This window comes from Anser anser (assembly GCF_964211835.1).
Source record: "Anser anser genome assembly, chromosome: 13".
NCBI classification, from domain to species: domain Eukaryota; kingdom Metazoa; phylum Chordata; class Aves; order Anseriformes; family Anatidae; genus Anser; species Anser anser.
In genome coordinates this window covers 14242896-14266287 of record NC_139734.1, presented here as the reverse complement: position 1 = coordinate 14266287, position 23392 = coordinate 14242896, and the positions used below count along the sequence as shown (strand labels likewise).

General features: G+C 42.2%; 1 protein-coding gene across 10 annotated transcripts in view; it reads right to left on the bottom strand.

Moving 5' to 3' along the window:
• Positions 1-8426: 8426 nt before the first annotated feature.
• HTR2C (5-hydroxytryptamine receptor 2C) overlaps positions 8427-23392 on the bottom strand; it is a 310851-nt gene continuing 295885 nt past the window's right edge. For 8 of the 10 annotated variants that reach the window (XM_083797960.1, XM_083797967.1, XM_083797968.1 and 5 more), the window contains 2 exons: positions 20228-20428; positions 8427-9699 (listed from right to left, as the gene is read on the bottom strand). In XM_083797960.1, the coding sequence (XP_083654086.1) occupies positions 8867-9699; positions 20228-20428 (1034 nt within the window). In that variant the 3' untranslated portion in view covers positions 8427-8866. The remainder of the gene's footprint in view (positions 9700-20227; positions 20429-23392) is intronic. The other 2 variants (XM_083797969.1, XM_083797961.1) reach the window with 1 other exon arrangement.

The window sequence follows — 23392 nt, the reverse complement described above, 5'->3', positions numbered from 1 at the left end:
AGTTAGTCTGTATTGCCCTGCCTTTGCTAGAAGGTACAAAATGTTGCCCCAAGTTCCTGCAGCAGCATGGGACTGATTTGAGACATGGTGATCTGTCATCATGCAAAAAGTACATATATTTTCTTTCCTGGGAAGCTGTGAATACAGGTGGTAAAGGCATGTCACACCTTTGGTGTGTTTGAATGATGCCTCTGAAGCAACTCTCCAAAGCATCAGTGACTTGCAGGATTTATTTTCATTTGGAAAAAAGAAAGTAATAAATATCTAGTATCTTCTTCTCCTTGTTGTTGTTGTTCCCAAAGCAGGGAACAACATTCTTAGATATGATTCACTTACCTAGATATCTTCATGATTTAAAAAGACAAAGGATGGCAGAATGTTTTTCACTGGAATTCACCCAGTGATGGAGAAAACACACATACCAGACATATGATGTTCTTGGGAAAAGGAGGTCTGTATTTCAAGACTAAAATCTGTAAACACAGCAGTCCCTCACCACCCAGGAATGGGGTCAGACTCCGAGCACTGAAGAACTGTTTATCTGCCCACAGTTGGAAAGAAGTTTTGCGTTGGAACACACGCCAGGTAAACTGAAAATGCTGAGTTTCCCATGTGAATGCGCGTCACTGTAAGCATCCAGCCTTCCCCAGCTCCCCTCCGCTCCAGATTTGCTGTTGATCTGCCTGCAGACACATCACCCTTGTCTCCCCCAGCCTCGCTGCCTGTGTGGCCATGATGCCTAAGTCCAACTTCGGTAACAACAAACAGATGCAAAAGGCTTAGCAGTGTGCTACGAGGTTCAGCGCACAAAGCTTTCTCCATGGAACAGCTACAGAAAATTTACACAGGAGATGAAACCAGAGACAACCGAGATTACCGTCTGCCTCCAGGTATCGAAACGTCCTTTGCAGGGTCTGGCTGCCGTCAGCAGAACTGGGGAGCTGCGGAGAGATGTTGTGCCACTGAGAGGTCCCTATCTGTTGCATAAAGTCCAGGAGAGGACACTCCATGCCTTTTATCTGATGGTGTTCCTGCTCTTAACTGTTGAATTGGAAATATATCCCAACCTTTGAGACTCTCTCAGCTGGTAGCTGCCCAGAAAATTTTGCCCATACTGGCAATTTATTTAGAAACTTCACACTGAGAAAACAATAACCTTGCTGCCTGCCAGGTTTAGCTGAGTCCACTTTTAACAACAGAGAGCTTAAAAAGCCAACAACACAATTTATTTCACTGGAGCAAAAACATGAAACTCCTGGCTGCGCAGCTGGAAATGCAGCGACAAAGAAAAGCATTGAACAAGTCAGTCAGTGCAAAGCCCTCAAAGCCGCTCACCAGCATTTTCTGAGCTACACCAGCTAATGGCAGCCCTACAGGACATTACCTCAACGCTGCAGCTCCCCAGAGCAGACCAAGACTGGGTCCCATAATACTCAGTGTCCACGAAAATGCAGTTGTGGGTAAATAAAACATAAGTGACTGAGAGCAGTCAGGCTTGGGCTAGCTGAACTGGTTAATTCTGGATGCTTCTATGAATGCAAATGAAATATTGCTTCACACAACGAGAGCTTGGCTCAGGGCTGGGAACACACTGCCTCTGCTATCCCTTGACTTCACAATGTCCTCCTTGCGGAAGATGCTCTGGCTCAGCGTGGCCTTGCCTGCCTGCCTCCAACATTGTGGCATTTTTCACGGCTCCACCAGGACTTGGAAGGACCACAGCCCAAAAATAGTGTTCTTGCTTCAAGATGTTTGTTCCTCCCACGCTTTGGGCTGTGTCGCCTAGGAGGTCAGAGGTGTCATGATGCAGATGGCTGGCTTGGTGCCCAAGGAATGCCAGGTGGCAAGCTGAGGACATGGGGCACTGAGCTGCACCCTCCTGCTGTACCCCTGTAACATAAATTCCTGTCCGAATGCAAGGGCTGAGCCCTCAGTAGGCTTCTTGGTTGCTGTTACTGCTCCTACATCAGAAAGTGCTACTCCAGACCTGAATTACTGCAGTTGCTAGAAACCTGCTTCTAATTCCTAGTTTATTTCTGGCCCTTTTTGTATGCCAATATTCCTCTCCAATCTAAATAGCTCCTCTCCCTTCTTAGTCAGAACAAGCACTCCCTGATGTCCTCCTGCAGAGCTTTTTTTCCCCCGTTCTTGGCTGCTAGGAGGTACAAGCCAAGCTCTTTACCCTCCTCGCATCCAAAGGGCTCTCAGTGCCCCTGCCTGGACTTGTGTCCCTTCACCATGCCTGTCACCGGGGCTGCTGTTCAGGCCCAACACATAGTGCAGCCTATTTTTTTTAAAGCAGAAGTGCCAACTGACTGCAATACAACAGGCAATCATATTCTTTTACCCCCAAAGTGTAAAGGTCTGGCTAAGGAAAAATACCATTTGTTGACCATGGTTTGCTGCATCACCTGCTTTGTTGCATGGGTTGAGCAACGCACCCCACTGCTTTGCTAAATGCCATCATAGGACAGTCTGGTCAGGGATAAAGGGAGATTCGTCTTCAGCAATGCCTAGGAAAGATGCAAGCCAGTGCACATTGGCACTTACCTGTTGTTTTGAACACTACCACAACCTTTCAGAAATGTGCACTCTGCAGGAGGGGCAATAAGAGTCTTCCTCCACAGACAGTCACAGAAGAGCTGTTCTAGAGTCAGGCTAGAACAGGACCCTGGTTAAAAATTTCAGTGGCTTGGATTAGCACCCATCATGAGCACCACGCCATTCAGTAGCTCAGTTCTGCAGCACACACACATGTAAAACTCTGCTCTAAATGTTAACTATTGCAACCAGGCAGTGGCTTAACAGGCACCAGCCTACAGATTGTTTTTAGTGTATCAGCAATTTAAATAACTCAAAATGCCACAATTAGATCCTATTAAAAACATACATTGGATAATTAGGCTATATTTTAATTAAACATTAATTTATGTAATTTGTTATTGTGGTAATTACAATTCAAGCACAGGAACGATCAGAATGGTGGATTTAGCACGTCCCTGTGTGACACTGCATGATTCATGTCTTTGGTTCACCTAATAACCAAGTGCCACTGGAGTGGCAAAACAATAGCCACTGTCCTGGGAAGCTACTGGGGAAATAGTACTCACATGTTAATCAGTATTTAGGTTTCTGGGAAAGCAAAAGATAAGGCAACATTAATGAAAGAGGTAATGCATAATGATCCAGTATGTTAATTTTTCAAAATGACTTTTTTTCACCCACCGTGGGCAGCCTGGATAATTTTCTTGCTTTCACCATCCCAGAGCAATCAGTTATTGGACCTTTGTTACTGCTAGACACCTATCCATTCGCTGGGCACCCAGAAATCTTTGACACTCTGGACCAGCAGCCCAGCCTTCTGCAAAATTTTATGTAGTTGCAGAAATTTTAATTTTAAGCAGAAATGTTCAGTTCCAAGCTCATGTATTTGACTGCTGGTTAAAGAACTGCTGGTGTGGTTGTTTACTGGGCAAGCACGTCTTACTGCATTGATTGTCTGTCTCATATATATTTAAGACCACTCACCTGAAGACTCTCCATCTCCATGTTGTTATGGGATTGCAGCATCCCTGCATGGCTGAGAAGGAATGGCACATCTTGTAGATACTTGTCAACTTCTGACAGCTTCAGAGCATGAAATTCAGCGTGGGTAAAAGAAACAAGCTGAAGGCCTGAGACTTAAAGAAAAATGAAGGAGAGGCAGAACAGTCAATAGCAACTTCACAGTTAAAAATTAAAAAAAAAAATAATGTTTTGTAAGGTGCAGCCTCACCTCTACATCATCATTACAATAGTCCATGTTTCACAATGACACCTACAGACACATATGATCTCCCCGTCACAGGTTTCCTCTCCAGCTGAACAGCTTTTCCTTTTTTCCAGTGGAAGACTGAAGCATGGAGACACGTCTTTTGGCTCTCTGTGGGTTCTAGGATGTGTGTTCATGTGCAGGAATACGTGCGTGTTGGTGTGTTTGTGTGTGTGTGTACATCTGTCCACATCTGTTCTTCTGCTGTACCTGCCAAATGCTTGGTGATCTTTGTAAGTGCTTTCCCTGGAAAAAGCTTCTGAAGCCTTTTCTGCCCAGGGAGAAATGGAGATAAAGCCAAGTCCAGTTCTTGGCTTGGCAAGTAGCTAGCCTAATGATACTGTGACCCAGGGAGGAAATCCATCCAAGAGACATCTGCATCTTTATCACATGTTGGGCATTGCTTTTGGAATGCCAAATTAGCATCATTTGTCCGCAAGAATATCAAGCATGCTTCATTAGCTCAAAACTAAATAGTATTTCTGAAAAGCTGCTTGTGGTTTGCTTTTTTTTCTTTGAAGCATAAGTTTTCCTTTGAAATTTAGGTCTCCATACCCAGGGCCCTCATGGCTCAAGCACATCAGATGACTGCAGTTAGCCTGCTGCACAACCACATTACCCTTGACATGGAGGGGGAAATGCAACAACCGCACCCCGAGGCAGTGATGAACCTCCTGGAAGGACTGTCCAGAAGAAAGGCAGTTGTGGTTGGTGCGTGTCTCTGTAGGGAAAAAGGCACTATGATAACTACATTGTTCACGCTGACTACTCATAAATCAGCATCTTTAAATTACCTCTCAGATAAAAGTTATTGCTAACCTACAAGTCATTATCGCAAGAAGCTAGGTAGGATGCCCTAAGGATCCTCAGCATTGGCTCTGAACCTCGTTGCCTTCCAAGTGCCTCTCCGTTCTTACACATACAGGGTAACTGGTCTTATATTCAGTGAGCACAGCACTGAAGGAGCAAGCCCTTGCCCTCAAAAGACAGATTTTGAGGCCCACAGAGGTCCTCAAAGCCACCACACCTGACTCTGAGTGCTACTCCCAAGACTTGGCTGTGCTAAACAGCATGGCACAGAGCCAAACAGCAGAGACGCAGCTGAGCCAGCTCAGGTCTGGAAGCTGGGCTGCTCAGCTGGGAGACTTTTTGCCTGAGCAAACATGGCCAGCCATGCTTCAGGCCTCTGGTGGGGAAGGCTGCTAGCCCTTACAGCTCAGGACGGTGCTAGCCCTCGGCTGCCATGCCATGCTCCATGTCATCGGGTTGACATTCCTACCCTACTCATTCATTTGAACTGCACAGCCTGTACAATGATGGATGTAATTGTGGATTGCAGAGGCGGTGAGCTGAAACGCTTTCCTCTCACATTCTGCCTGGTCTTACAGAAGAAGCATGATAGATGGTCCCCATGAGCATCTTCCCTGATGCAAGTCATCAGAGGAGTTTGTTTGCTAGGTCAGAACCACTGCATGCATGCTCAGTCTCTGTTTTGGGAAACAGGGCTACCAGCACAGTACAGCCTACATCATCATTTCCAAGGAGCTATTTTCACTTGTTCACCCAAAGAAAATATCACCACGCATGCTATTCAAATGATAAAATCGTACCTGAGCTGAGGTTTGAGCACTCACACACAACTTGCAGCAGGTAATCTCAGCAGGCAGCCCCAGGTCAGGGCTTCTTGAGGCACCAGCATGGTTAATGACAACAGTTTAGGAGAAGCAAAGCTGCTGTGAGGACAAGCTGACTTTGGTTAAGTTGTAGAGAACTAAATCAACTCTTTTACATTGAAGTATTTAAAAAAAATGTTATTTTTAACATATATTACTGGAAGGAGTTAGGAGAAGAGGGGCAGTATTTTATCACCATTACTATATTTAGCAAGCTTTAGGGTTAGAAGTGTTGGGATACCTGATGACACTAATTTCTGTGACTAAAGAAACCATGGGGCATGCTTCAAGAGGGGGAGGAGAAATGAGAGTTCCTTATCTTGATTTTTTGTTCTTTTATTTTTCGGTCAGACATACTTTTAGATCAGGACATGTTTTAACTGGTGAGAGATAAGAGGAAGAGAGGGCATGTTCATTTATTTATTTTCTGATAGACCATCAAAAAAAAATTAAGAGTGATTAAACCAACAAACTTTCTTTAATAAATTAATAGCAGCATCACAAAACCCTGATGTTAATGACCCAAAGGAAGTTGGGCAATTGACAGTATTTAATCATTCACAAAAATGTTATCACCCGCTGGCCGGGAGAGAACACAGGCTCTATAAGGCAGTCCCCTTGTCTGGTTATCTATAGAAGTAACATACATCAGAACGGGTCCAGCTGAGTAGCAACACTTGACATATTTACAGTTCTGGTGCTGAATTTCTTAAAAACATATATAAAAATTCTGTAAATTCTCAGTTCAGTTCTCATTATTTACATCCAAATATAGTAGGTTCCCTTTTTGCCCATACAACAGAACTGGCAAGGGTAAGACATGAAGGCTCCTATGCAAAGAAAATGCATTTGTGTGGACTTACACCAAGTTTGAGGATGCTGTGGCAAATGAGCTATTCACATATGACCTATTCACATGTGCTAGAAGCTACTGTAATTCAACTTATTGCTAAATGCTTTCAAAGTCTGTGGTTGGCTTTTATATATATATATATGTATATATATGTACACACACACATATATATATACACCCAGACATATACGTGTTTGTTAAAGATGTGCTATGAATTCACCCAAGCGAGGGGAGGGAGGAAGAGCTACAAAAGCAACGTGATCTTTCTGATTTTTCTCTACTGTTTCAGATATTCAGATCTGACACAGAGCAAAGGGCAGTCACTGAAGGCACAAGTTTGTGTTTCTGGCTAGTCCTTTTCCTGCTGGTTAGCAGACCTTTTTGGACAGGCAGGTAGATTCCCAAGCATTCAAGCCAGTGAAACTGTCAGCAGACTGGTACGCAGTCCATCTCTGCTGCCTTCTGCAAGCAGTAAGCTATGGTCTCAAAGGACACCTTGCCTGCCTGCATGGAAGTACTATAGATTTTGCACAGGAGGGAATGAAAGAGAAGAGAGGACCAGCAGCTTCACTGTTTCAAGCTGGAAGCAGCCCAGTAGCAGATGCAACCCGTATGATGTGTTTCGGCAGTGGCCTCTTAGCAAGGTTTTTGCTGTACACAGCAAAACAACAGCACAACATTGCACTAATGCACTTCCAAAATTTTCTCTTTCCCCTACAAGTGAATGTTGGTGGGATGAACACAGCAAGCTTAGAGTACAAGCAGTTCATATTAGTAAAATACAACTTATCCATGCCTAATGTAAGCTTACCTCTTCTGAGGATTTTCATAGCCAGAGGCTGTTAGTCATGCTAAATGCATCCGTGTTAGATGGATGACTGCAGCACTTGTGTATTAGTTAATGAAGATATAAAAACATTATGGGCTAGATCTGGCATTAGACAATACTCTACATAAAGGAAATTGCATGAGAGGCATCACCCCAGAGGCACTGTGCCAGGAAGACATGGTGCCTTTGAGGGTTTGTCTACACAGGAACACAGAAGAAAATTAATTCAAATTACTTACGGTGTGAATTAAAAGCAGATTAGTTAAACTGCATTAAATCTTGATGTGGATGTTTTCATTAAGATATAAGTGGCTTTAATATGATATAATATAATTTACTTTGGGAGTGAAATGGCATAAATCAATTTGAAAAGTTAATCCAGATTAATCTTCCATGTAGACTTGCTCCAGGTCATAATTCCATGTCTGCTTCCTTCCTGTCCCTGGTCATAGTTTTTGAACCACATCACCAGTAAATGATTCCAGTCACATACTCTGTCCAGCTCTGCCCATCACCTCCTGAGACAGGAGAAAAATGTAGAGATCTTTCATTTATGCCTCTCTTCTGAGCAGCACCTGGGAGCTGTATCCTGAACCTCACAGCCTGACCCCAAGGTGTGCCACAAGCACAGCAGCTTCTGCCCTACACCCTGAGCTGTGTTTTATCACCAACACTGCAGATCCCTGGGTTTTGAAAAATAAAAGCAAATGCAAAATGGGCTAATGACTAAAGAGATGAGGGGATAGAGAAGATGAGCCCTTACAAAGACAGAGCACTCTTCTCCAGGTGAACCAAAGACTCTGATCATCCAAGCAAACTCTGAAGGCAGTGCCATCCACACTGAGCACCACTTCCCCCATCCCATAACAGATGATTATCTATAAGAACAAGGGAGGGCTTTTTATAAATCTGAGGATCTCCATTTGTAAAATGGTTAAAGCAGATAACGGGGGCTGGCTCCGTTTCTCATGCTTCTTCTCCAAGAGTACAAGCGATCCCAGTCAGGACCACCAAGCCACACCAGAACTGCATTCCCCACCTTTCTTATGGGAGCAGAAGCCTCCTAGTGAATAGAAAGAACGCAGCAGGACTGGAGAGGAAGTCAAAATTTAAAAGAGGTCCATAGAAGTGCAAAATTGCCCCGGTATGGCAGTGAGCCACTACCCTTAACAGGACATATCTCGCCAGCTGCATACACAGCTGCCATGCTTTCATCATATCTCTCTGCCAGGTTTCTGTACAGTCTTTACACGGCACAAATAGAGGTGAGGATTTAAAGTATATATTTACTGTCAACTGGAAAAAGAAAGTTATACTGACCAAGTCTAATAGCATGTATTTGATATATAACTATAAACGTGCCATTCTGGACTCCAGCAAATGCCACCTGAGATAAATATTCAGCATTTTTGTTCATGCACTGGAAGAAGAATTCAAACATTTTGTCCATGACATATGCAAAGTAACTAATAGTTCTGATCTAGTATTAACAGTAAATATAGAACCTTAAACTTCACTGCAGTATATTAATATATATGATTTTAAGTACTGGACTGGAAAGACAACTTTTTTTTTTCTTAAAAAAAAAAAAGTTTTGTTCAGAATGCAATATTTACATTGTCCTTTGACCAACACTTACATTTTTATACAATATATTTTGGCTACAGATATACTGTAGCAAAAGGCTGTGTGAGCCACCTTTACACACAGCTCACTCTTTCACTTACAACATTACAGCTGTTTATGGAGAGCTCTGAAGTCCCTGGTTGCATTACAAGGCCCTCCTCAACTTCATCTAGTTCCATGCTGTTGAGTTCATTGCCGTTTCGGTAACTAGTTAAAGTCAGATCCTTCCCATATAAAGCTGTTGAAGCAACATTCAGACACTGATTCTGTCGCAGTGCTGATTTTTTACCAGTCTTGTATTGGCAGCGGATATAATTGGAAAAAGCCCTGCGGTATGTTTTGTTGAAAAGTGTGTATACAAGGGGATTAATCCCAGAGCAAACATACCCCACCCAAACAAACACATCGAGGAGTTCACTCAAGAGGTCTTTATCGCAGGCTTCCTTGCAAAGGACAGACATGACATTAGTGATGAAAAAGGGGCACCACATGATGAGGAACAAAAAGAAAACGATGCCCAGGACCTTGGAGGCTCTTCGTTCATTGTTGATGGACTGCATAGTTCCTTTTCGAAAAAGCACTGCCTCCTTATTTACAGGAGAGTTCAAGTGAGATGCCCCCTCATGATTGTGAAGCATTGAAATGTTCTCTGTGTTGTTTTCTTTCTTGAGGCAGTTCACACTGCTTCTCCTCTGCTTGGGCACCTCTCCACACATGAACACTGTTGCCTGTCTCTGCAGCACCTGGACGGTCAGGCAATACGTGATCACCATGATGATGAGAGGAATGAAGAATGCCATGAAGGACCCAATGAGGACGAAGTTCTCATCGTTGAGGACGCAAGTCCCATTTATGAATACCCTGGAGTCATCCTGCAAACCAATGACTGGAATGGGCATAGATATCCCTGGAAGAACAAAAGCAAAAAAGAGATGGTTACCTGGAGAGACAGGGCTCCAAAGAGGCAGCACAGAAGATGCAGGTCCTGCACACGTTCAACCCACTGCATAAGGTGGTTTGAAAAAGAAGTTATTACTCCCAGGTGGAGGTTAAAACCTTGTGTAACAACACTCCCGGGAGTGCAGACCCAGAGAGTGAGCAGCCTCCACTGGGAACCACTGCAGTATTGCTGTGCTCCACAGCTAACACAGCAAATCCAACATAACAACTCCTTTATCAAGAACTTTTTCTAGCGTAAACTGTAGAAAAGGCAGTCATTACATTACTGTGTTACAGCTGGCTGCCAGTTTGGGGAGGGAGGGGGGGTGAAATCACAGGCATAGAGTAGACATTAGCAAATGTTAAAGAAGAAAATTATCAAAATGGAAAAAAATGGAGATTGAAAAGCAAGGTTTAAAAAGACATTAAAATAATCCAGATAGAAAAATGGCAACTTTTGCCATAGCTTAACGGACACTTGGAAGTAAATCTCCTGGCTTTCTGGGTCCGTATCAGCTATCTTGGTGCAAGCAGGGTGATCTCTGTAAGCTCTGCCTGCCCAAGCACTTCATCCACAAGCAGCGTCAAACTGATAAGTACTGCAGAGACAGTCTTACTTGAATTCTTAGAGACCATTATGTAGTCAAATGAAAAGGATGCAGCACACATCTGCCCGATTTCCCATCCCTGTATCTTGATTGAATACAAGGCTATGAACTGGAACAACAGACATCATGAGAGTAGAAAAGGTGTAATCAAAATGGTAATCAGATTGACATGACAGTCCAAAATCAGAATCCCAGCCACAAACTCTCTGGCTGAAGGGAAGGAAACTTTAAATGACTCAATTATAGTAACAACTGAGCACAGCTCCCACCTATTCTGAAGCACAGAGCAGATTAATAAACCTTTGGAATCACCACACTGGCCAAGGTAGTTTCTCTTGTATCCTGGCGGCACAGTACAGCCACTTTCTATTGTCATGAACTAAATGGAAGACAAACAAGATTAAGAACACTTTGAATCCCTTTTCTCTCTTCAGCAGCCCCTGGCACAGCTTGTTTGTCCTGGATTTCAGGTCATCAGGCATTTCTGGAGCAGAAGCAGGAGTCCTGCCTGGAGGGTCTCTGCAGGCAGCTGTGTGTCCACGCTGTTTGGCTGTCTGGCACATGGGCAAGCAGACAGTATGTTCAGCCTGGAGCATGGCTGCCCAGGACTGCACATAGGAGTCCTCATCCACAGCTAGCTGCTGGCCTGTCTTTCACCAGGAGTAAAGGAACGAAGAAATGAAAGCATTCTGAATAGCTCTAACTCACAGGCATTTACTCAATGTCCTCTAACACTGATTTCCTCTAAGGAATATATATCTGTATATCTGATCTATTTTACCTTGTGAAAGCCATCAGCAATTTATTGTGGGGAGGGAATAGAGGACTCATGCCAGGGCACTGGCTCTTTCTTGAGTATTTGTTATGCATAGTGAGATCCAAAGTCTGTCCCTTGGGAGCTCAGTCCCACGACAGGACAGACCTGAAGCCTTCCAAAGAAATCTGTCTACACACAGCCAAAAACAACAAAAGCAACAACAACATATTTTGGAATATTGTAACCAATGCGTATATCAGAATGCAGAAAAGACATGGTGGGCCAGATCTAGCCAGACCATTGTGGGTTCACCTAGCCCTGCCACTTGTTTTTAGCAATTTCCAGATGTTTGGGGCCATGGTACAAAATGGAGCAGATGTTGACATTATACATTAGAAAATTCCACAGCCAGAAGTGTACCCAAACCTTTTTTAAAATAAGCTGTGAGAGATCTCGTCTTGTGTAAATTCCTGATCCCATTTGATCTCTATGATGCTCAGTGGCAATCAGTTTCACAACTTATCTGTTTGTCAGGTAAACAAACTATATCTTTGCTGCCTGATAATTTCCTTTGACTCCAACAGTTTCTCTTCTGTGAGAAACAGTGAAAAATCACTCTCTGATCACCTTTTCCACCTTCTCAGCGATTTTATAGACCTTTATCTTCTCTACCTTCTAACATCTATTTTAGAAGTGAAGAATGCTTTTCTACTTATTCTATCCTCATGCCAAACTCATTTTATGCTTTTGATTATCTTTCTCCATTTTTTTTTTTCAAATTCTTTGTCCTTTCAAAGAAAGGAAGAAAACTGCATGGCCCAGCAACCAGAGAGCAGCAGAACGTCTCGTTGTCTCCTGCTCCTTCCCTCCACAGTCTCCTGGCTCGCTGTGAGCACTCCCTCTGCACACATATCTGTGGGGCTGACCATGCTCTTCCCTAACTCCTTCTTCCCAGCAATAACCAATTTTGAGGCCATTATTTTGCCTGGATTGCTTTTTTGGATAGCTGTGAACAACACAGGTCCTAGAACTAGTCCTTTGGGATTCTGCATTTCTAAAGGGAGAGAGTGTAACATGTTAAAACCATTAGCTAGGGTATTTTTCCCAGTGGGCCAAGTGTTTTCCAGGATTCTGGAGAATACATCTGCAATCAGTCATTAGTATAAAATTACCACTTGCCAGTAAGTTAGTGAAGGAATTTCTTCTGAAAATTAATGCATTTAAATGCCTTCTGTGATAATAGCATGTGTTTCCTTAGTCCAAGTGATAGTTCCAGGATCCAGTCTTCTTTCCTCTAACGTTTATCAGTTTACCTTTGGCAAGGTACTCGCTTCCTCTCTGATATGTTTATATCTTTTAACTTTCCTGTGCCAAGTCTCTGTCATTGCAATAACCTCTATCCAAAAAAGCCATTGACTTTTTATTGTTAAAGACATTTTTCTAATGCCCTGGCTCCATCAAATTCCAGACACTCAGAAGGTGGAAAGTGGGAGGTAGAGAAAACAGCTTTTGCACAAAGAAGAAATCTGAATTAGATCAATCGCATTACGCTGAGATTTTATTTACATGGAGAGTTTTTTATGTTTTAGAGTCTTGTAAAAGAAATACCCTTTGAAACAAAATACAGAAAGGAATAGAGGTTCATACATGAAGTAGTCTTCACTGAATTTTTAGTGTTATTACTTTAGCCAAAGGAAATGAGATGAGGTTTCAGAATATCCTCATGGTCACAGACATAAATTACATTCTCGAAAAATAACCCAGTTCTGGAATATGAATATAGAAGTCAAGAGTGCTGATAACAGTCTAAAATTCTACATGGGGATGAGATACCTCAGCACTGATCACATGGAACAAGGAGGTAACTGCTGTAATGGAAAAATGTCCCTCATGTTTTTCATAACAAAGTGGGATTTCAAACCAAGAAAGCACAGAAGAGAGAGCTCCAGGTCTTTGTTTGCTCCTTCCTCCAATCCAGGAAAATCCCATTGCTAAACAGAAGGAGGAGGAAAGATGCCCTCAAAGGAGCCTGCCAACATATACTCATTCAGCTGCCAGCTGTCTTGCAGAACTGCTGAACAGCCAGCATTAGCCTCATCTCAAATGCTTTCTTCTGCCTCGCACTTCTCCTTTGTAGCTAGTTGCATTACAGCAGCTATACATTTTAGTCATAGCTTCATAAAATAAATTAATTCTTTAATGTGAAACTTATCACTGATCCACCCCGCAATCCAGCCCTGAAGGGAACTAAGTCTGTTATACCACTTGGGCAATGGGGAGTAACTCTTCCAACCCCCAGCACTGAGAACTGAAGTGCTGTGGGTCTCAGACACCCCAGACAGGATTCCTCCAGGGGGATTATTGCAAAACTGCAGCTGCCACAATCTCAAAAGCACAAATACCTGCTTTCAGATACTGCTCACACACTGACCCTGATTATAATAGGTCACTACATGCAGTACATACCAGTAAGCATGCCTGTGGTATCCGAGCAAGGGCAAACAGGAATGCTGGCCTTATCTGAATTATGCTGTTTGAGCAAGCATGGAGAAAGCATTTTACTCCACTTGACTCAAATGACCCACGGTGCTAACACGAGGGTTATAAATGTTCACAATTTAAGAAAGAAGAAGCCTACCACCAGGCAGCATTACTGCTGTTCAGCTCTGAGCCCCAGTGCAGAACATTTCTTGAACTTCTGCCTTGCAGCCGAGCTGGCACAGTGCTCAAACTTTGCATGTTTCCTGAAAATCATGCTTTGCTCTTCACAGAAAACTTGGTCCTCTTGCTCGATGTTTAAGCAGTATCTAGGGCAACCGGGATTGCCTTGGTGAGAAGACAAAACCAGCCACCATGAGCCAGCAAGCCACAGACCAAGTCCCTGCTCAACTGAACACTGGAAGCGCCTTCCGGCCAGGCAGTAGCTTGGGTCAGACATCCCTTTTCATCACAGCAGTTCACAAAGGATATTAATGTCATTTTTATCTTCTCCCCTCCCTTAGCTTCTGTCTGATAGAGCATGCAGAAAGCAAGACAGAGGGACATCCTCTGGATTACAAATCCAATTACAGTTGTTCTCCCATCTCTGCTTCCTGTCATCTTTAAATCTGTTCTCAAGCCAGCATATCAGTTCAACAAATGGGGCTGAGAAGATGCTGTGGACACAGAGTAACAGATGCTCTTCACAGATTCCCAATTAATAAAACAAAACCCAAATGACTACAAATATGGCTTTGTAAAACATTTACTAGCTTGCTCTAGAAGAAAAGCTGGGTAAAAAGTCCAAATGTACAAGTGACAGTCACAAAATGTAGAATTAAATGAAAAACAATAACGTTTTTGTGTTTAGTATCCTGTTTTCTTATGTGAAAGCCTACGAGACTGATAAAGATTACTGGAAATATAGAGTCTTTGATGGTTTCCACTAAGAAGGAAATAATTTCCATTCTTTCTTCCTCACAACATTCTTGCATAAGAAGAGATTTGATTTCATCCAGGGACAACAACTTCGATAAAGAAAACAGGAGCCTGCATATGGGTTTACTTTCTCTTTCCATGTGTGAGATTCTCAGGGTTGAATGCAAGCAGAGTCACATTTTACTGCTGGTTGATGGGCCTAGGGATGCCAGGGACAACTTCTGGTGTCAGCACTGGATCCAAAGTTTGCTGTGATCAACAGATCAACAGCAAGGGCTCTGCTAAAACAGGTGGGCTTTGGACCTCCCTACCACTCTCCTGGCATTTACACACAATTCAAAAACAAAACACAGAGAGAGAGCTGTGAGCCAAACGAGACTATGGCTGGCACAAAAGCTCTCTATGCTGCAAAGGCAAGAACACTGCTGTCCGTGCTAAACACTGCATGTTTAACTCCACTTCTTTAACCTCATATTTATTATCAGATAAAATAAACTTGGGTTATCGCTTTAAGAGACATTCACCTGGATATCAGCAGCTGCTGTAGCTATTAATTAGTGTTAAAGAACTGACTCCCTGAAGCCTCTCAGAAAAGGGAAAAGAAAACTAAAACAAATCTGTTTGGTTTCTTAACAGAAGTGTCTTGCAAAATGCCTGCACATTTCTCTAATAATCACTATCAGACAGCAACAAGTAAACCCCAACAGACACCAGCCTCCTTACTTGCATTATGAAAGGAAAGGCACAGGTTTCAGGAAGCAAGCTCTTCAGTGGCAAATTGAAGGATGTCAGTTTTTGAAGTGTTCTAAAACATAAAAATTCCATATTCCTCATATGTCAGCAAACTAACTGCAGTACACTTCATGTGCTAATGCAGTAACAATGCACCTTCAGGGATGGATTAGGTCTAGTTTTATCTAACTGTTCCAACAGAACAACAGTGCCAAACCTGTGTTGGTTTAAAGTCAAAGATAAAAGGGGGGTTGAACTTTGAAGAATCTCTCTGCATGCAATGAACACAACTGCAAACAGAGGAATGTAATTACTGCCTGTGTCTCAGCAAGTTGCTGACCTTTACTTAAACCTTATGAGAGCACTGAACAACCCAAGTCCAGAAGGAAAACTAGCAAACACCAATAAAAGATTGAAGAAATAAATGATTTTCCCACCTGCCCCTCTCTTTTGCTAAATGACTTCTCTTCCTTTGCTCAACCACTTCTTTCCAGTGGTGCATGTGAACAAAGAGGGATGTGGCTCCTCCTCACAGCGTAAATGCTGCCAGGGCTGAACTTCCCCCTGGAATCAGAAGATGATGCCTGAACTCACGTTCAGTAGCAGTAGCCTCTAACAAGAGACACCAGCATATCTCTCTCCCCCAGGAATGGATATAGTAGAATGGTCAATCCATTTTCTGCACAAATCACTTACAAACTATCAATATCTGCTGCCATCCCATGTAAAACTTTTCACTGACATTTGATGACAAAATCAAACTAATCCAGGCACCCATGACAGAAATCCTTAAGTAGCTCCCCTGCTACAAACTCAGCTTATCAACTGCTATAGTCTTCATCACCTGGGCAAGATAACTCTTGCTGATATGCTAGAGAGACTAATGCCCCCCTTGGTAATCATGATAAGAAGCTCTAGTGAAATAATACTGGTGATGCCACTCTAAGCATGTTCCTCAAATTGAATGTCAGTGAGATAAGGGGAGGTTTAGCTGAGAGCTGGAGGCCCTTTAAGGACATTATTAGGACAGCTTGCATAAAGGGACTTGCTCAGCCTGTGTAAGAGAGGAACACTTAGGGCAGAGCAGAAACCTGTTAGACACATCATCACTTAATCTAAGATGAGCTTTTACTGATCCTTGCAATCACAGATCTTTCATACTTCTACAAATAAATCTCCTCAATAAAACAATGATGTAGTATGAAAATTTTATAAAGTATTTTACATCCTCGTTCAAGTTTAATGATTTACTATACACACAAACCTAGTATGTCTACCTGAAACTGAAACTGTGATATCAGTAGCAAGTCAGAGAAAGAATGAAAAGAAAGAAGTCCAGTTCTAACACAAAACATACGTTCAGCAGCACATTTCCTTTTTTGCTACTTGTTTTCAAACAACCAAACAAACAAAATAGAGACTTGTTTGGCAAGATATATCCTTGAAATGGTAAGAAACAAAAAGTGAAGAAAAAGTATTCAGTGACAGGTTAATGCAGTGTGAGTGTCCCAAAGATTCTCAGTCACCTAAGAAGCTGTTTATTCTCTCTGATAAGAAAAGCAATTGTGAAAAGTCTGCTTATGGCAGTGATGCAAAGAACAAAATTTGGAGCTGATCTGTTTTTCGTGCTCAGATGCTGTCAGCCAGGTATGCTGCAATGTCCAGGGACAGACATCCTGCAGCCATTTGTTACAGTAAACAATGCTTACTGTCACACAAATTCTGCTGTCCACATACTTACGCTGCTGGCTATAAAGCTTAACATAAAATTCCCAGGCCACATTTCCACTAACAACAGCTGGTTCAGGAGAAATAAATGTAAGAACTGCGGCTGGCATTGAATTTAAAGGATGGCCTCACTTACTGAGTTTACACTGTTACTAAGGAAGTAAACCTGAGCTGGAAAGCCTGCAGGTCGTGTAATTTGGATGCCCTCTAGTAAGTGACCAAACCCTGAAGTTTCTGAGAAGCAGAAGAAAATGTCCTGTGGTAGCAGGCACACAGCTGGGCCACAGGAAGCTTCAGAATTATATTTTACTTATTTTTATATCAGAAGCAACTTGTGTGCACCCTTCCACACCACTGAAGTTCGTTCATTTATATTTCAAAATTGAAATTTCTTTTATATCAATATTACCCAGTTAATATTTTACCTTGCATCATAAGGTGTGTGTTTAGAGTTTGACTACCTCCTCATTGCTCCTGCTAAGAGCTACATGGAGATCTCTTTCTCTCTTTAATCTGAAAAGTGGCCCAAGGTCACCTCACTCAAAGTAAGACATAGGGATTCTGGGAAGACAGGTTAAGTCTATGCATCACTAGTGAAAACCTTTCACTTGCAACAGTGCTAAGTCTGAAGACATGAAACATGATCCTGCCAGCAAGCTCACAGCGATAATTTATTTTCATTTTCAATTGTGCAGATATTTCAGTTGCCTGCATTTCTATTTCCAGCCTCTGCATCGTGCTGTCATGAAACTTGTTTTCACAAGATGCTCTTCTCAGCACTTCACAGCACCCACTTTTTCTCTAACTGGACACAAAATGTTGCTTGGGGTTCATTTGCTAAGACACAGGACAACTGACTGTGATGCACTTTAATATAGAACAAAGAGGACATTGGAAAAGATTTGTTCGAAAAGCAATTGCCAACAAACAGGAGGACTCTGTTAATGTTCCTCTGCTTAAAAACCCAGTCATGAGTTTAGGCTTGTGCAACCTGCCAAATTCATAGCTCAATGATCAAAGAACTTCTATAATATATTTTGCTGTCAGCATTAACATTTCAGGAAAATGGAATGCAAAAGCTACTATATTAAGCTAAATGACATGCTTTTTCCTTCCGATTTTAAATTCTGATTCAGGAACAGAATTCAGAATTCTTTACTTGGGATACATTTAAGTTTCTTCAGTCCAGCTGAAGCAGGATTTAAGAAATACAAACTGACCAGCCTGAACTAAAGTTATGCTTAGAATTTGATACTCAGTCGTGTACAGAAATGCACAGATTCTTTTCTGATACTTGATATTGAAGGGGGGTGAATTTGTTTAACCTATTTAATCCTCTTGAAAATTTTCATCAGAACTTTCCAAGCGACAAGTAGGTAAGAGCTAGAAGATAACAATACACTTTGGGTGGGTTCTTCCCTTTCATTTCATGTTCAGTTTATTCCTTTGTCACATTTCTGCATTCATTTATGAAGTAAAAATAGTTATGCTAAAATAAGCTAGAGACATACCAAGAGTAATTTTCTTTCCCCATTTAGTGCAACCTAATGGAGAAGGCTCAAGTAAATGGATAAACACTATCCATGCGTTGGGGAGGGTGGAAATCCAACAGCATTTCAGTGTCCTGCTTCTCCACACCCTGATCAGACTGGAGAGGGATTATTGACTCTGCCTGTATCTTCAAAAAAAGGTATGCAAGCAAAGACTTCCCTGGACCAGCTGTATCTGCATCATAAGGAATGAAGAAAACATCTCCAAAACCCAGCCAGCACTGTACACCCTCTCAGCTGTGATCCCAGCACAGGAGGGCACCCAGGCATGGACTGTGACGCACCTCCCTTCACCTCCTGGGAAGCTGCACACATCCCGCTGAGTGACTGCTTACACCTTCTTCCTAAAGGCTTTTAGATGCTGGGGAATAAATACAGCACCTATTGCCTCACTGATGGCTAAGAAACCGTATGTTTGGAAAAGAAAAGTGCCGTTACGTCTCCTCTCCGAACTCTTTCTTTTAAAGTTCATTATTTCACCTGTTTTGCATCCTATTACAAATGCAGACTGCTAAACGTCATACAAGAGAGCTAGGCAGGCATGAAGTGTTTGAACTCTGAAGCAGAACCAAGTCACCTTACCTATCCTGGTTCAGGTACCTTTGCCCTTGGAGGGTAGTAGAGTCCACAGTTCTGATTTCCGTCATGCTGAGCCATTCCCCACCCTGTAACTCCAGGAAGAGGTAGCTCTATAGCTACCTCTTTTTATTTTTTATTTTTGCTTGTTTTCATAACCTTTTTCTAGACAAACTTCTTCAGAAGTAGCCCCTGCAGCACCCAGACATCAAGGATCATATTACATTTGTAAAGCAAAAACCTTACAATACTGTACTGGAAGTGACAACTGCTTTATGAAAGAAAACGTAGAAGTTAAATTTTAAAAGTAGTCTCCGTCAGACTACTTTTTATTCAAGCAAATAAAGGTAATACAGCATAGGGGAGAGGTCATACAATCCTTCTGAACTTGTCCCAAGTATCTCTCTAATAGACCACATTGAAATAATTCTGCCCCAAATGTTTTTCTTCACATAATTCCTGATGTTACACTGTTATCTTGCTATCATTTCTCCTTTTCCTACCTATTTAACTGCTGCTTTACTTATCATTTTTTACCAAAGTGATACAAAAGTGTCTTGTTTTATGCCTACTCCTCATTTACTATGACTTCAAACTCTCTAGCTCAGTACTAGAAACAATCCAGCTGTGGCAGAGTATAATAAAGGCTATAAAGCCCACACAAGAGGCAGTAAATCTCTAGCTGTTAGCCTGCCTTGAATTCTACGCTGCTTTACTTAAACTGCCACCAGAATTTGAGCAAGTTTAACTGCAGTGACTGCAGTGTAGATCTCATTTGTATTGGCTGGATTTTATGTTCAAATTCTTTGCTAATGCTATTTTCTGCTTTGTTTACACAGCAGTTTTATCGTTCCATTTGTCTGTGTTACCATCATTATTGGCATATTGATATGTATACAGCAGCAGTGCTTCAGCATTGGAAGTGGTGATATTCTGAAAAATGACTACTTATTTTTGTCAGTGACCAATCACAATGAAAGATTTCTATTTCCCAATAATCATTTGTTATATTCAGTCATGCAGGCCAGGTAAATTAATTTGAGTATCCTCTTAAAAATCCTAAATGAAAATTGGAGTAACACTGTTATTCATTAAGACACGGTTAAGATCGTAAGCCACATTTCTTACCTATGGATATGGTCCAAACTGCAGCAATTTTCATAATAGCCTTGGTGCGGGAATTGAAGCGGCTGTGCTCAATGGGATTGCGTATTGCTACATACCGATCAAGAGAGATGGCACAGAGATGCATAATAGATGCAGTTGAAAAGAGCACATCTAGGGAAATCCATATAGGGCACAACTGTTTAGGCAAAGGCCAAGCATAATCTGAAACATAGAGAGAAAAGAAATGAAAGGAAAAAAAGAAAAGGAAATAATTTGGGAAGCTAGGCCATCATTTCTGAGAAATTCTTGGATATTTTCACTCTACCAGTAAGAATACTAATAGCAGTAAGGAGCACATGCATGAGTAGTGGACAAGGAAATCTCTCTCAGGGCCTCTCTTGGGACAGCCCCTGGCTCTGGACACTCCGTAAACCCGTAGCGAGTTCGCAAACATCTGTTTTCTATGACTCAACCTACCAGTAGCTAAACATGAAGGAACATTAGTTTGGCAATGTCTCCAGGTCACTGTTCTTGCCACAGTCCTCTTCTTGAACTTTCCCTCAAATTTTTACAAAATCAAATATTCCTTTCAATTATAATAGATCAGTCATAGTTTTTCAATGGATTACATAGTGCTGTGCGGTATTAATTTTACTCAGATCTATTGTTCTTCATAGTTTCTGTCTTCTGAGAAGAAAGGTATAAGGCATTTTTTCTACAGACTGTCCACCAACTAGCTAATTTACACTGTTTCACCTTAAACATTCTCCCTAGATGACCTGTCTTAATAACAGAGACCTGTCTTAATACTTGCCTCCTTGCAATACTCTCTATTGGTCGACTGAAGTTTAAAAATTGCTTTGAAGGTAGACAGAACTGAGCAGTACTATTTACAGAAAGAAGCATACCAGCAAAGTGAATGGACTAGATAGCCACATCTGTAAGCAGCTGGCAGGCAGCTGGTCTGCGTGTCTGTATTTATTAGTCAGTTTACTCAGTGCTGAAATACATCTTGAGAATAAAAGTGACCCAGAAAGATCCCCTGGGGGCACCAGTATTTATATGAAAACTCAGAGAAAACTGCTTTTTGAACGATATCCCCATGTACTAATGTCCAGAATGGGTTGCGTGAGATCAGTGATGTGTCCTGCCAAGTACTGGGCTTCTAGCACACTTATCAAAACAAACCAACAGCATATGCAGCAGCTGGAAACACAACAGACTTCACACTGGTTGCATAATGAGGTATTCTTGTGTCTTCATTCAGAACATGGATATCTAAAGCAATCTTGACGTCTACCCCAAAGATCAGCAACATCACTTTTTGTCATAGTAAAAATGATGCAGCTCCATTTTACCAATCTTGAATAGAAAGACAGAAACATTAGTCACAGAAAGCACGTTTTGAAACAAATGACCCAGACAAAGAGAGACTCATATTACCTTACACGTAAAAACCCAAGATCAACTGAATCAGAGGAAATTATTAAGAACTGTCCCTGTGAAGCCCAAGAACGCTTCACAGGATGCTGGGCAGAACAGGCCAGACACATTAGCTCATTTTACCACTGGAAACACTAATAAGAAGTGCTAAGTAACTCACAGAAACCCACACAGGACCTTAGCTCTGGGGAGATACACCCGTTATTTCAGCAAGTCTGGACTACCCCTAGTGGAGGGACTGATATTGGACTAAAATCCAAATCTGCAAGTATTTAAAAGATCCCTACCAAAGGAAGCTAAGTAAAGTGCATTGTGGCTAGAGCATCTTTGCTTTAAAAAGCACCTCTGCTGTACAGATCAATCAAACTTGCTTAAATTATAACTCAACCCCTTTATGAAGTGGCGATCAAATTCCAAGCCTCCTGCTCTCCTTTGCAGTAACTTAGGATATTGTTGCCATTAACCTGCAATTGAGCTGAGAGCTTCAGTTAAGCACATATCGTTTTATTTTTTTTTCTTTTTCTTTTTTTTTTTTTTTTTTTTTTTTTTACAATTTCCTTTTAATTCCAGTTGTGTTCACTCTTCCTAGCACCAGGAGGCTCCCAGGGCTGATGCTGCTGTAGCACTCCAGTGAAAGCTCCAGAGAAGAGCAAATCTGATCTCCTTCAAGTGGTGCAGGTGCTTCCTGTTCAGCCCCAGGCTTTTGCTGCCAGCTCCAGCTAAAACACATTCAGTGACACTTTATTACTTGCTGCTTTTCCCTCTGAGTTGCTAGAGACAGCTTGCTGATGCAGGCTGAGATGAGGTGTGAGCACAAGACCTGAAGAAAGGCACTGGGGAACGTGCTGTGATGGATGGAGTGGTCCTGCTGAATACAGAGTGATGGCAGCAGCCTCTGCTCAGAGGGATGTTGATGGGGATGGCTGGGTCTCCCCATCAGGCAGACAGCCAGAAAATCTCCGGTGTCTCCAGGAAGGGCCTCCAGGCTCCCTGTGCGTGGGAGCATCTCCACTCTGATACACAGAGCTGCAGAGGGTACCATCTGATTCTTGACATTTACTAGACCTGGAAGAGGTTTCTACAGCAACCAGCTTTCCAGCACTACTGAATGATGAATAGCCTCTGCTACTTTTTCCTTTAAGCTCTCTGAACACTCCCCATAACTGATTCCCCCTGGAACAACTTCTGCTATTGATGTGGACTAGGCAACAGCACTATAACCAAGGAATTAGCAGGAGTGAAAGCAACCGTAAATGTTCATACCCATGGTGAGAGGTTAGAAGCTTCTGCTGTCAGCCCTGGCAGAGCAGGAACCACAGCCTGCTCCAGAGCTGAGCATTTTCTCACACGCAGCTGCAAACAGATGAAAGTAATGCTTCCCAGAATTTCTGCCCGGGCAAGCTGTCAGGATGCGTTTAAAGATGAAGGTGATATGAGAGCCCTCCTAATGGCTAACCCTTTTAGTCTTTACTGTCCCAAGGCACTCTGTTATGCTTCCAGCTGAAAAGGCAGTTATATGAGGAGATATTTTACTTTCTCAGGAAGTATCCTAAAATGATCTGTGATAATAAAATGTCACTCCGGAAATTTGTAGAATGGAAGCTTGTAATTCATGACTATACCTTGATATGAAGGGCATAATAAATATTCCATCTCAAAATGCAGTTACTTTTAAGTAAGCATGGTGTGCGCATTCAAGAAACACCTACACAGCACATGAAGCCAGTAATTTGAGCAAAAAGA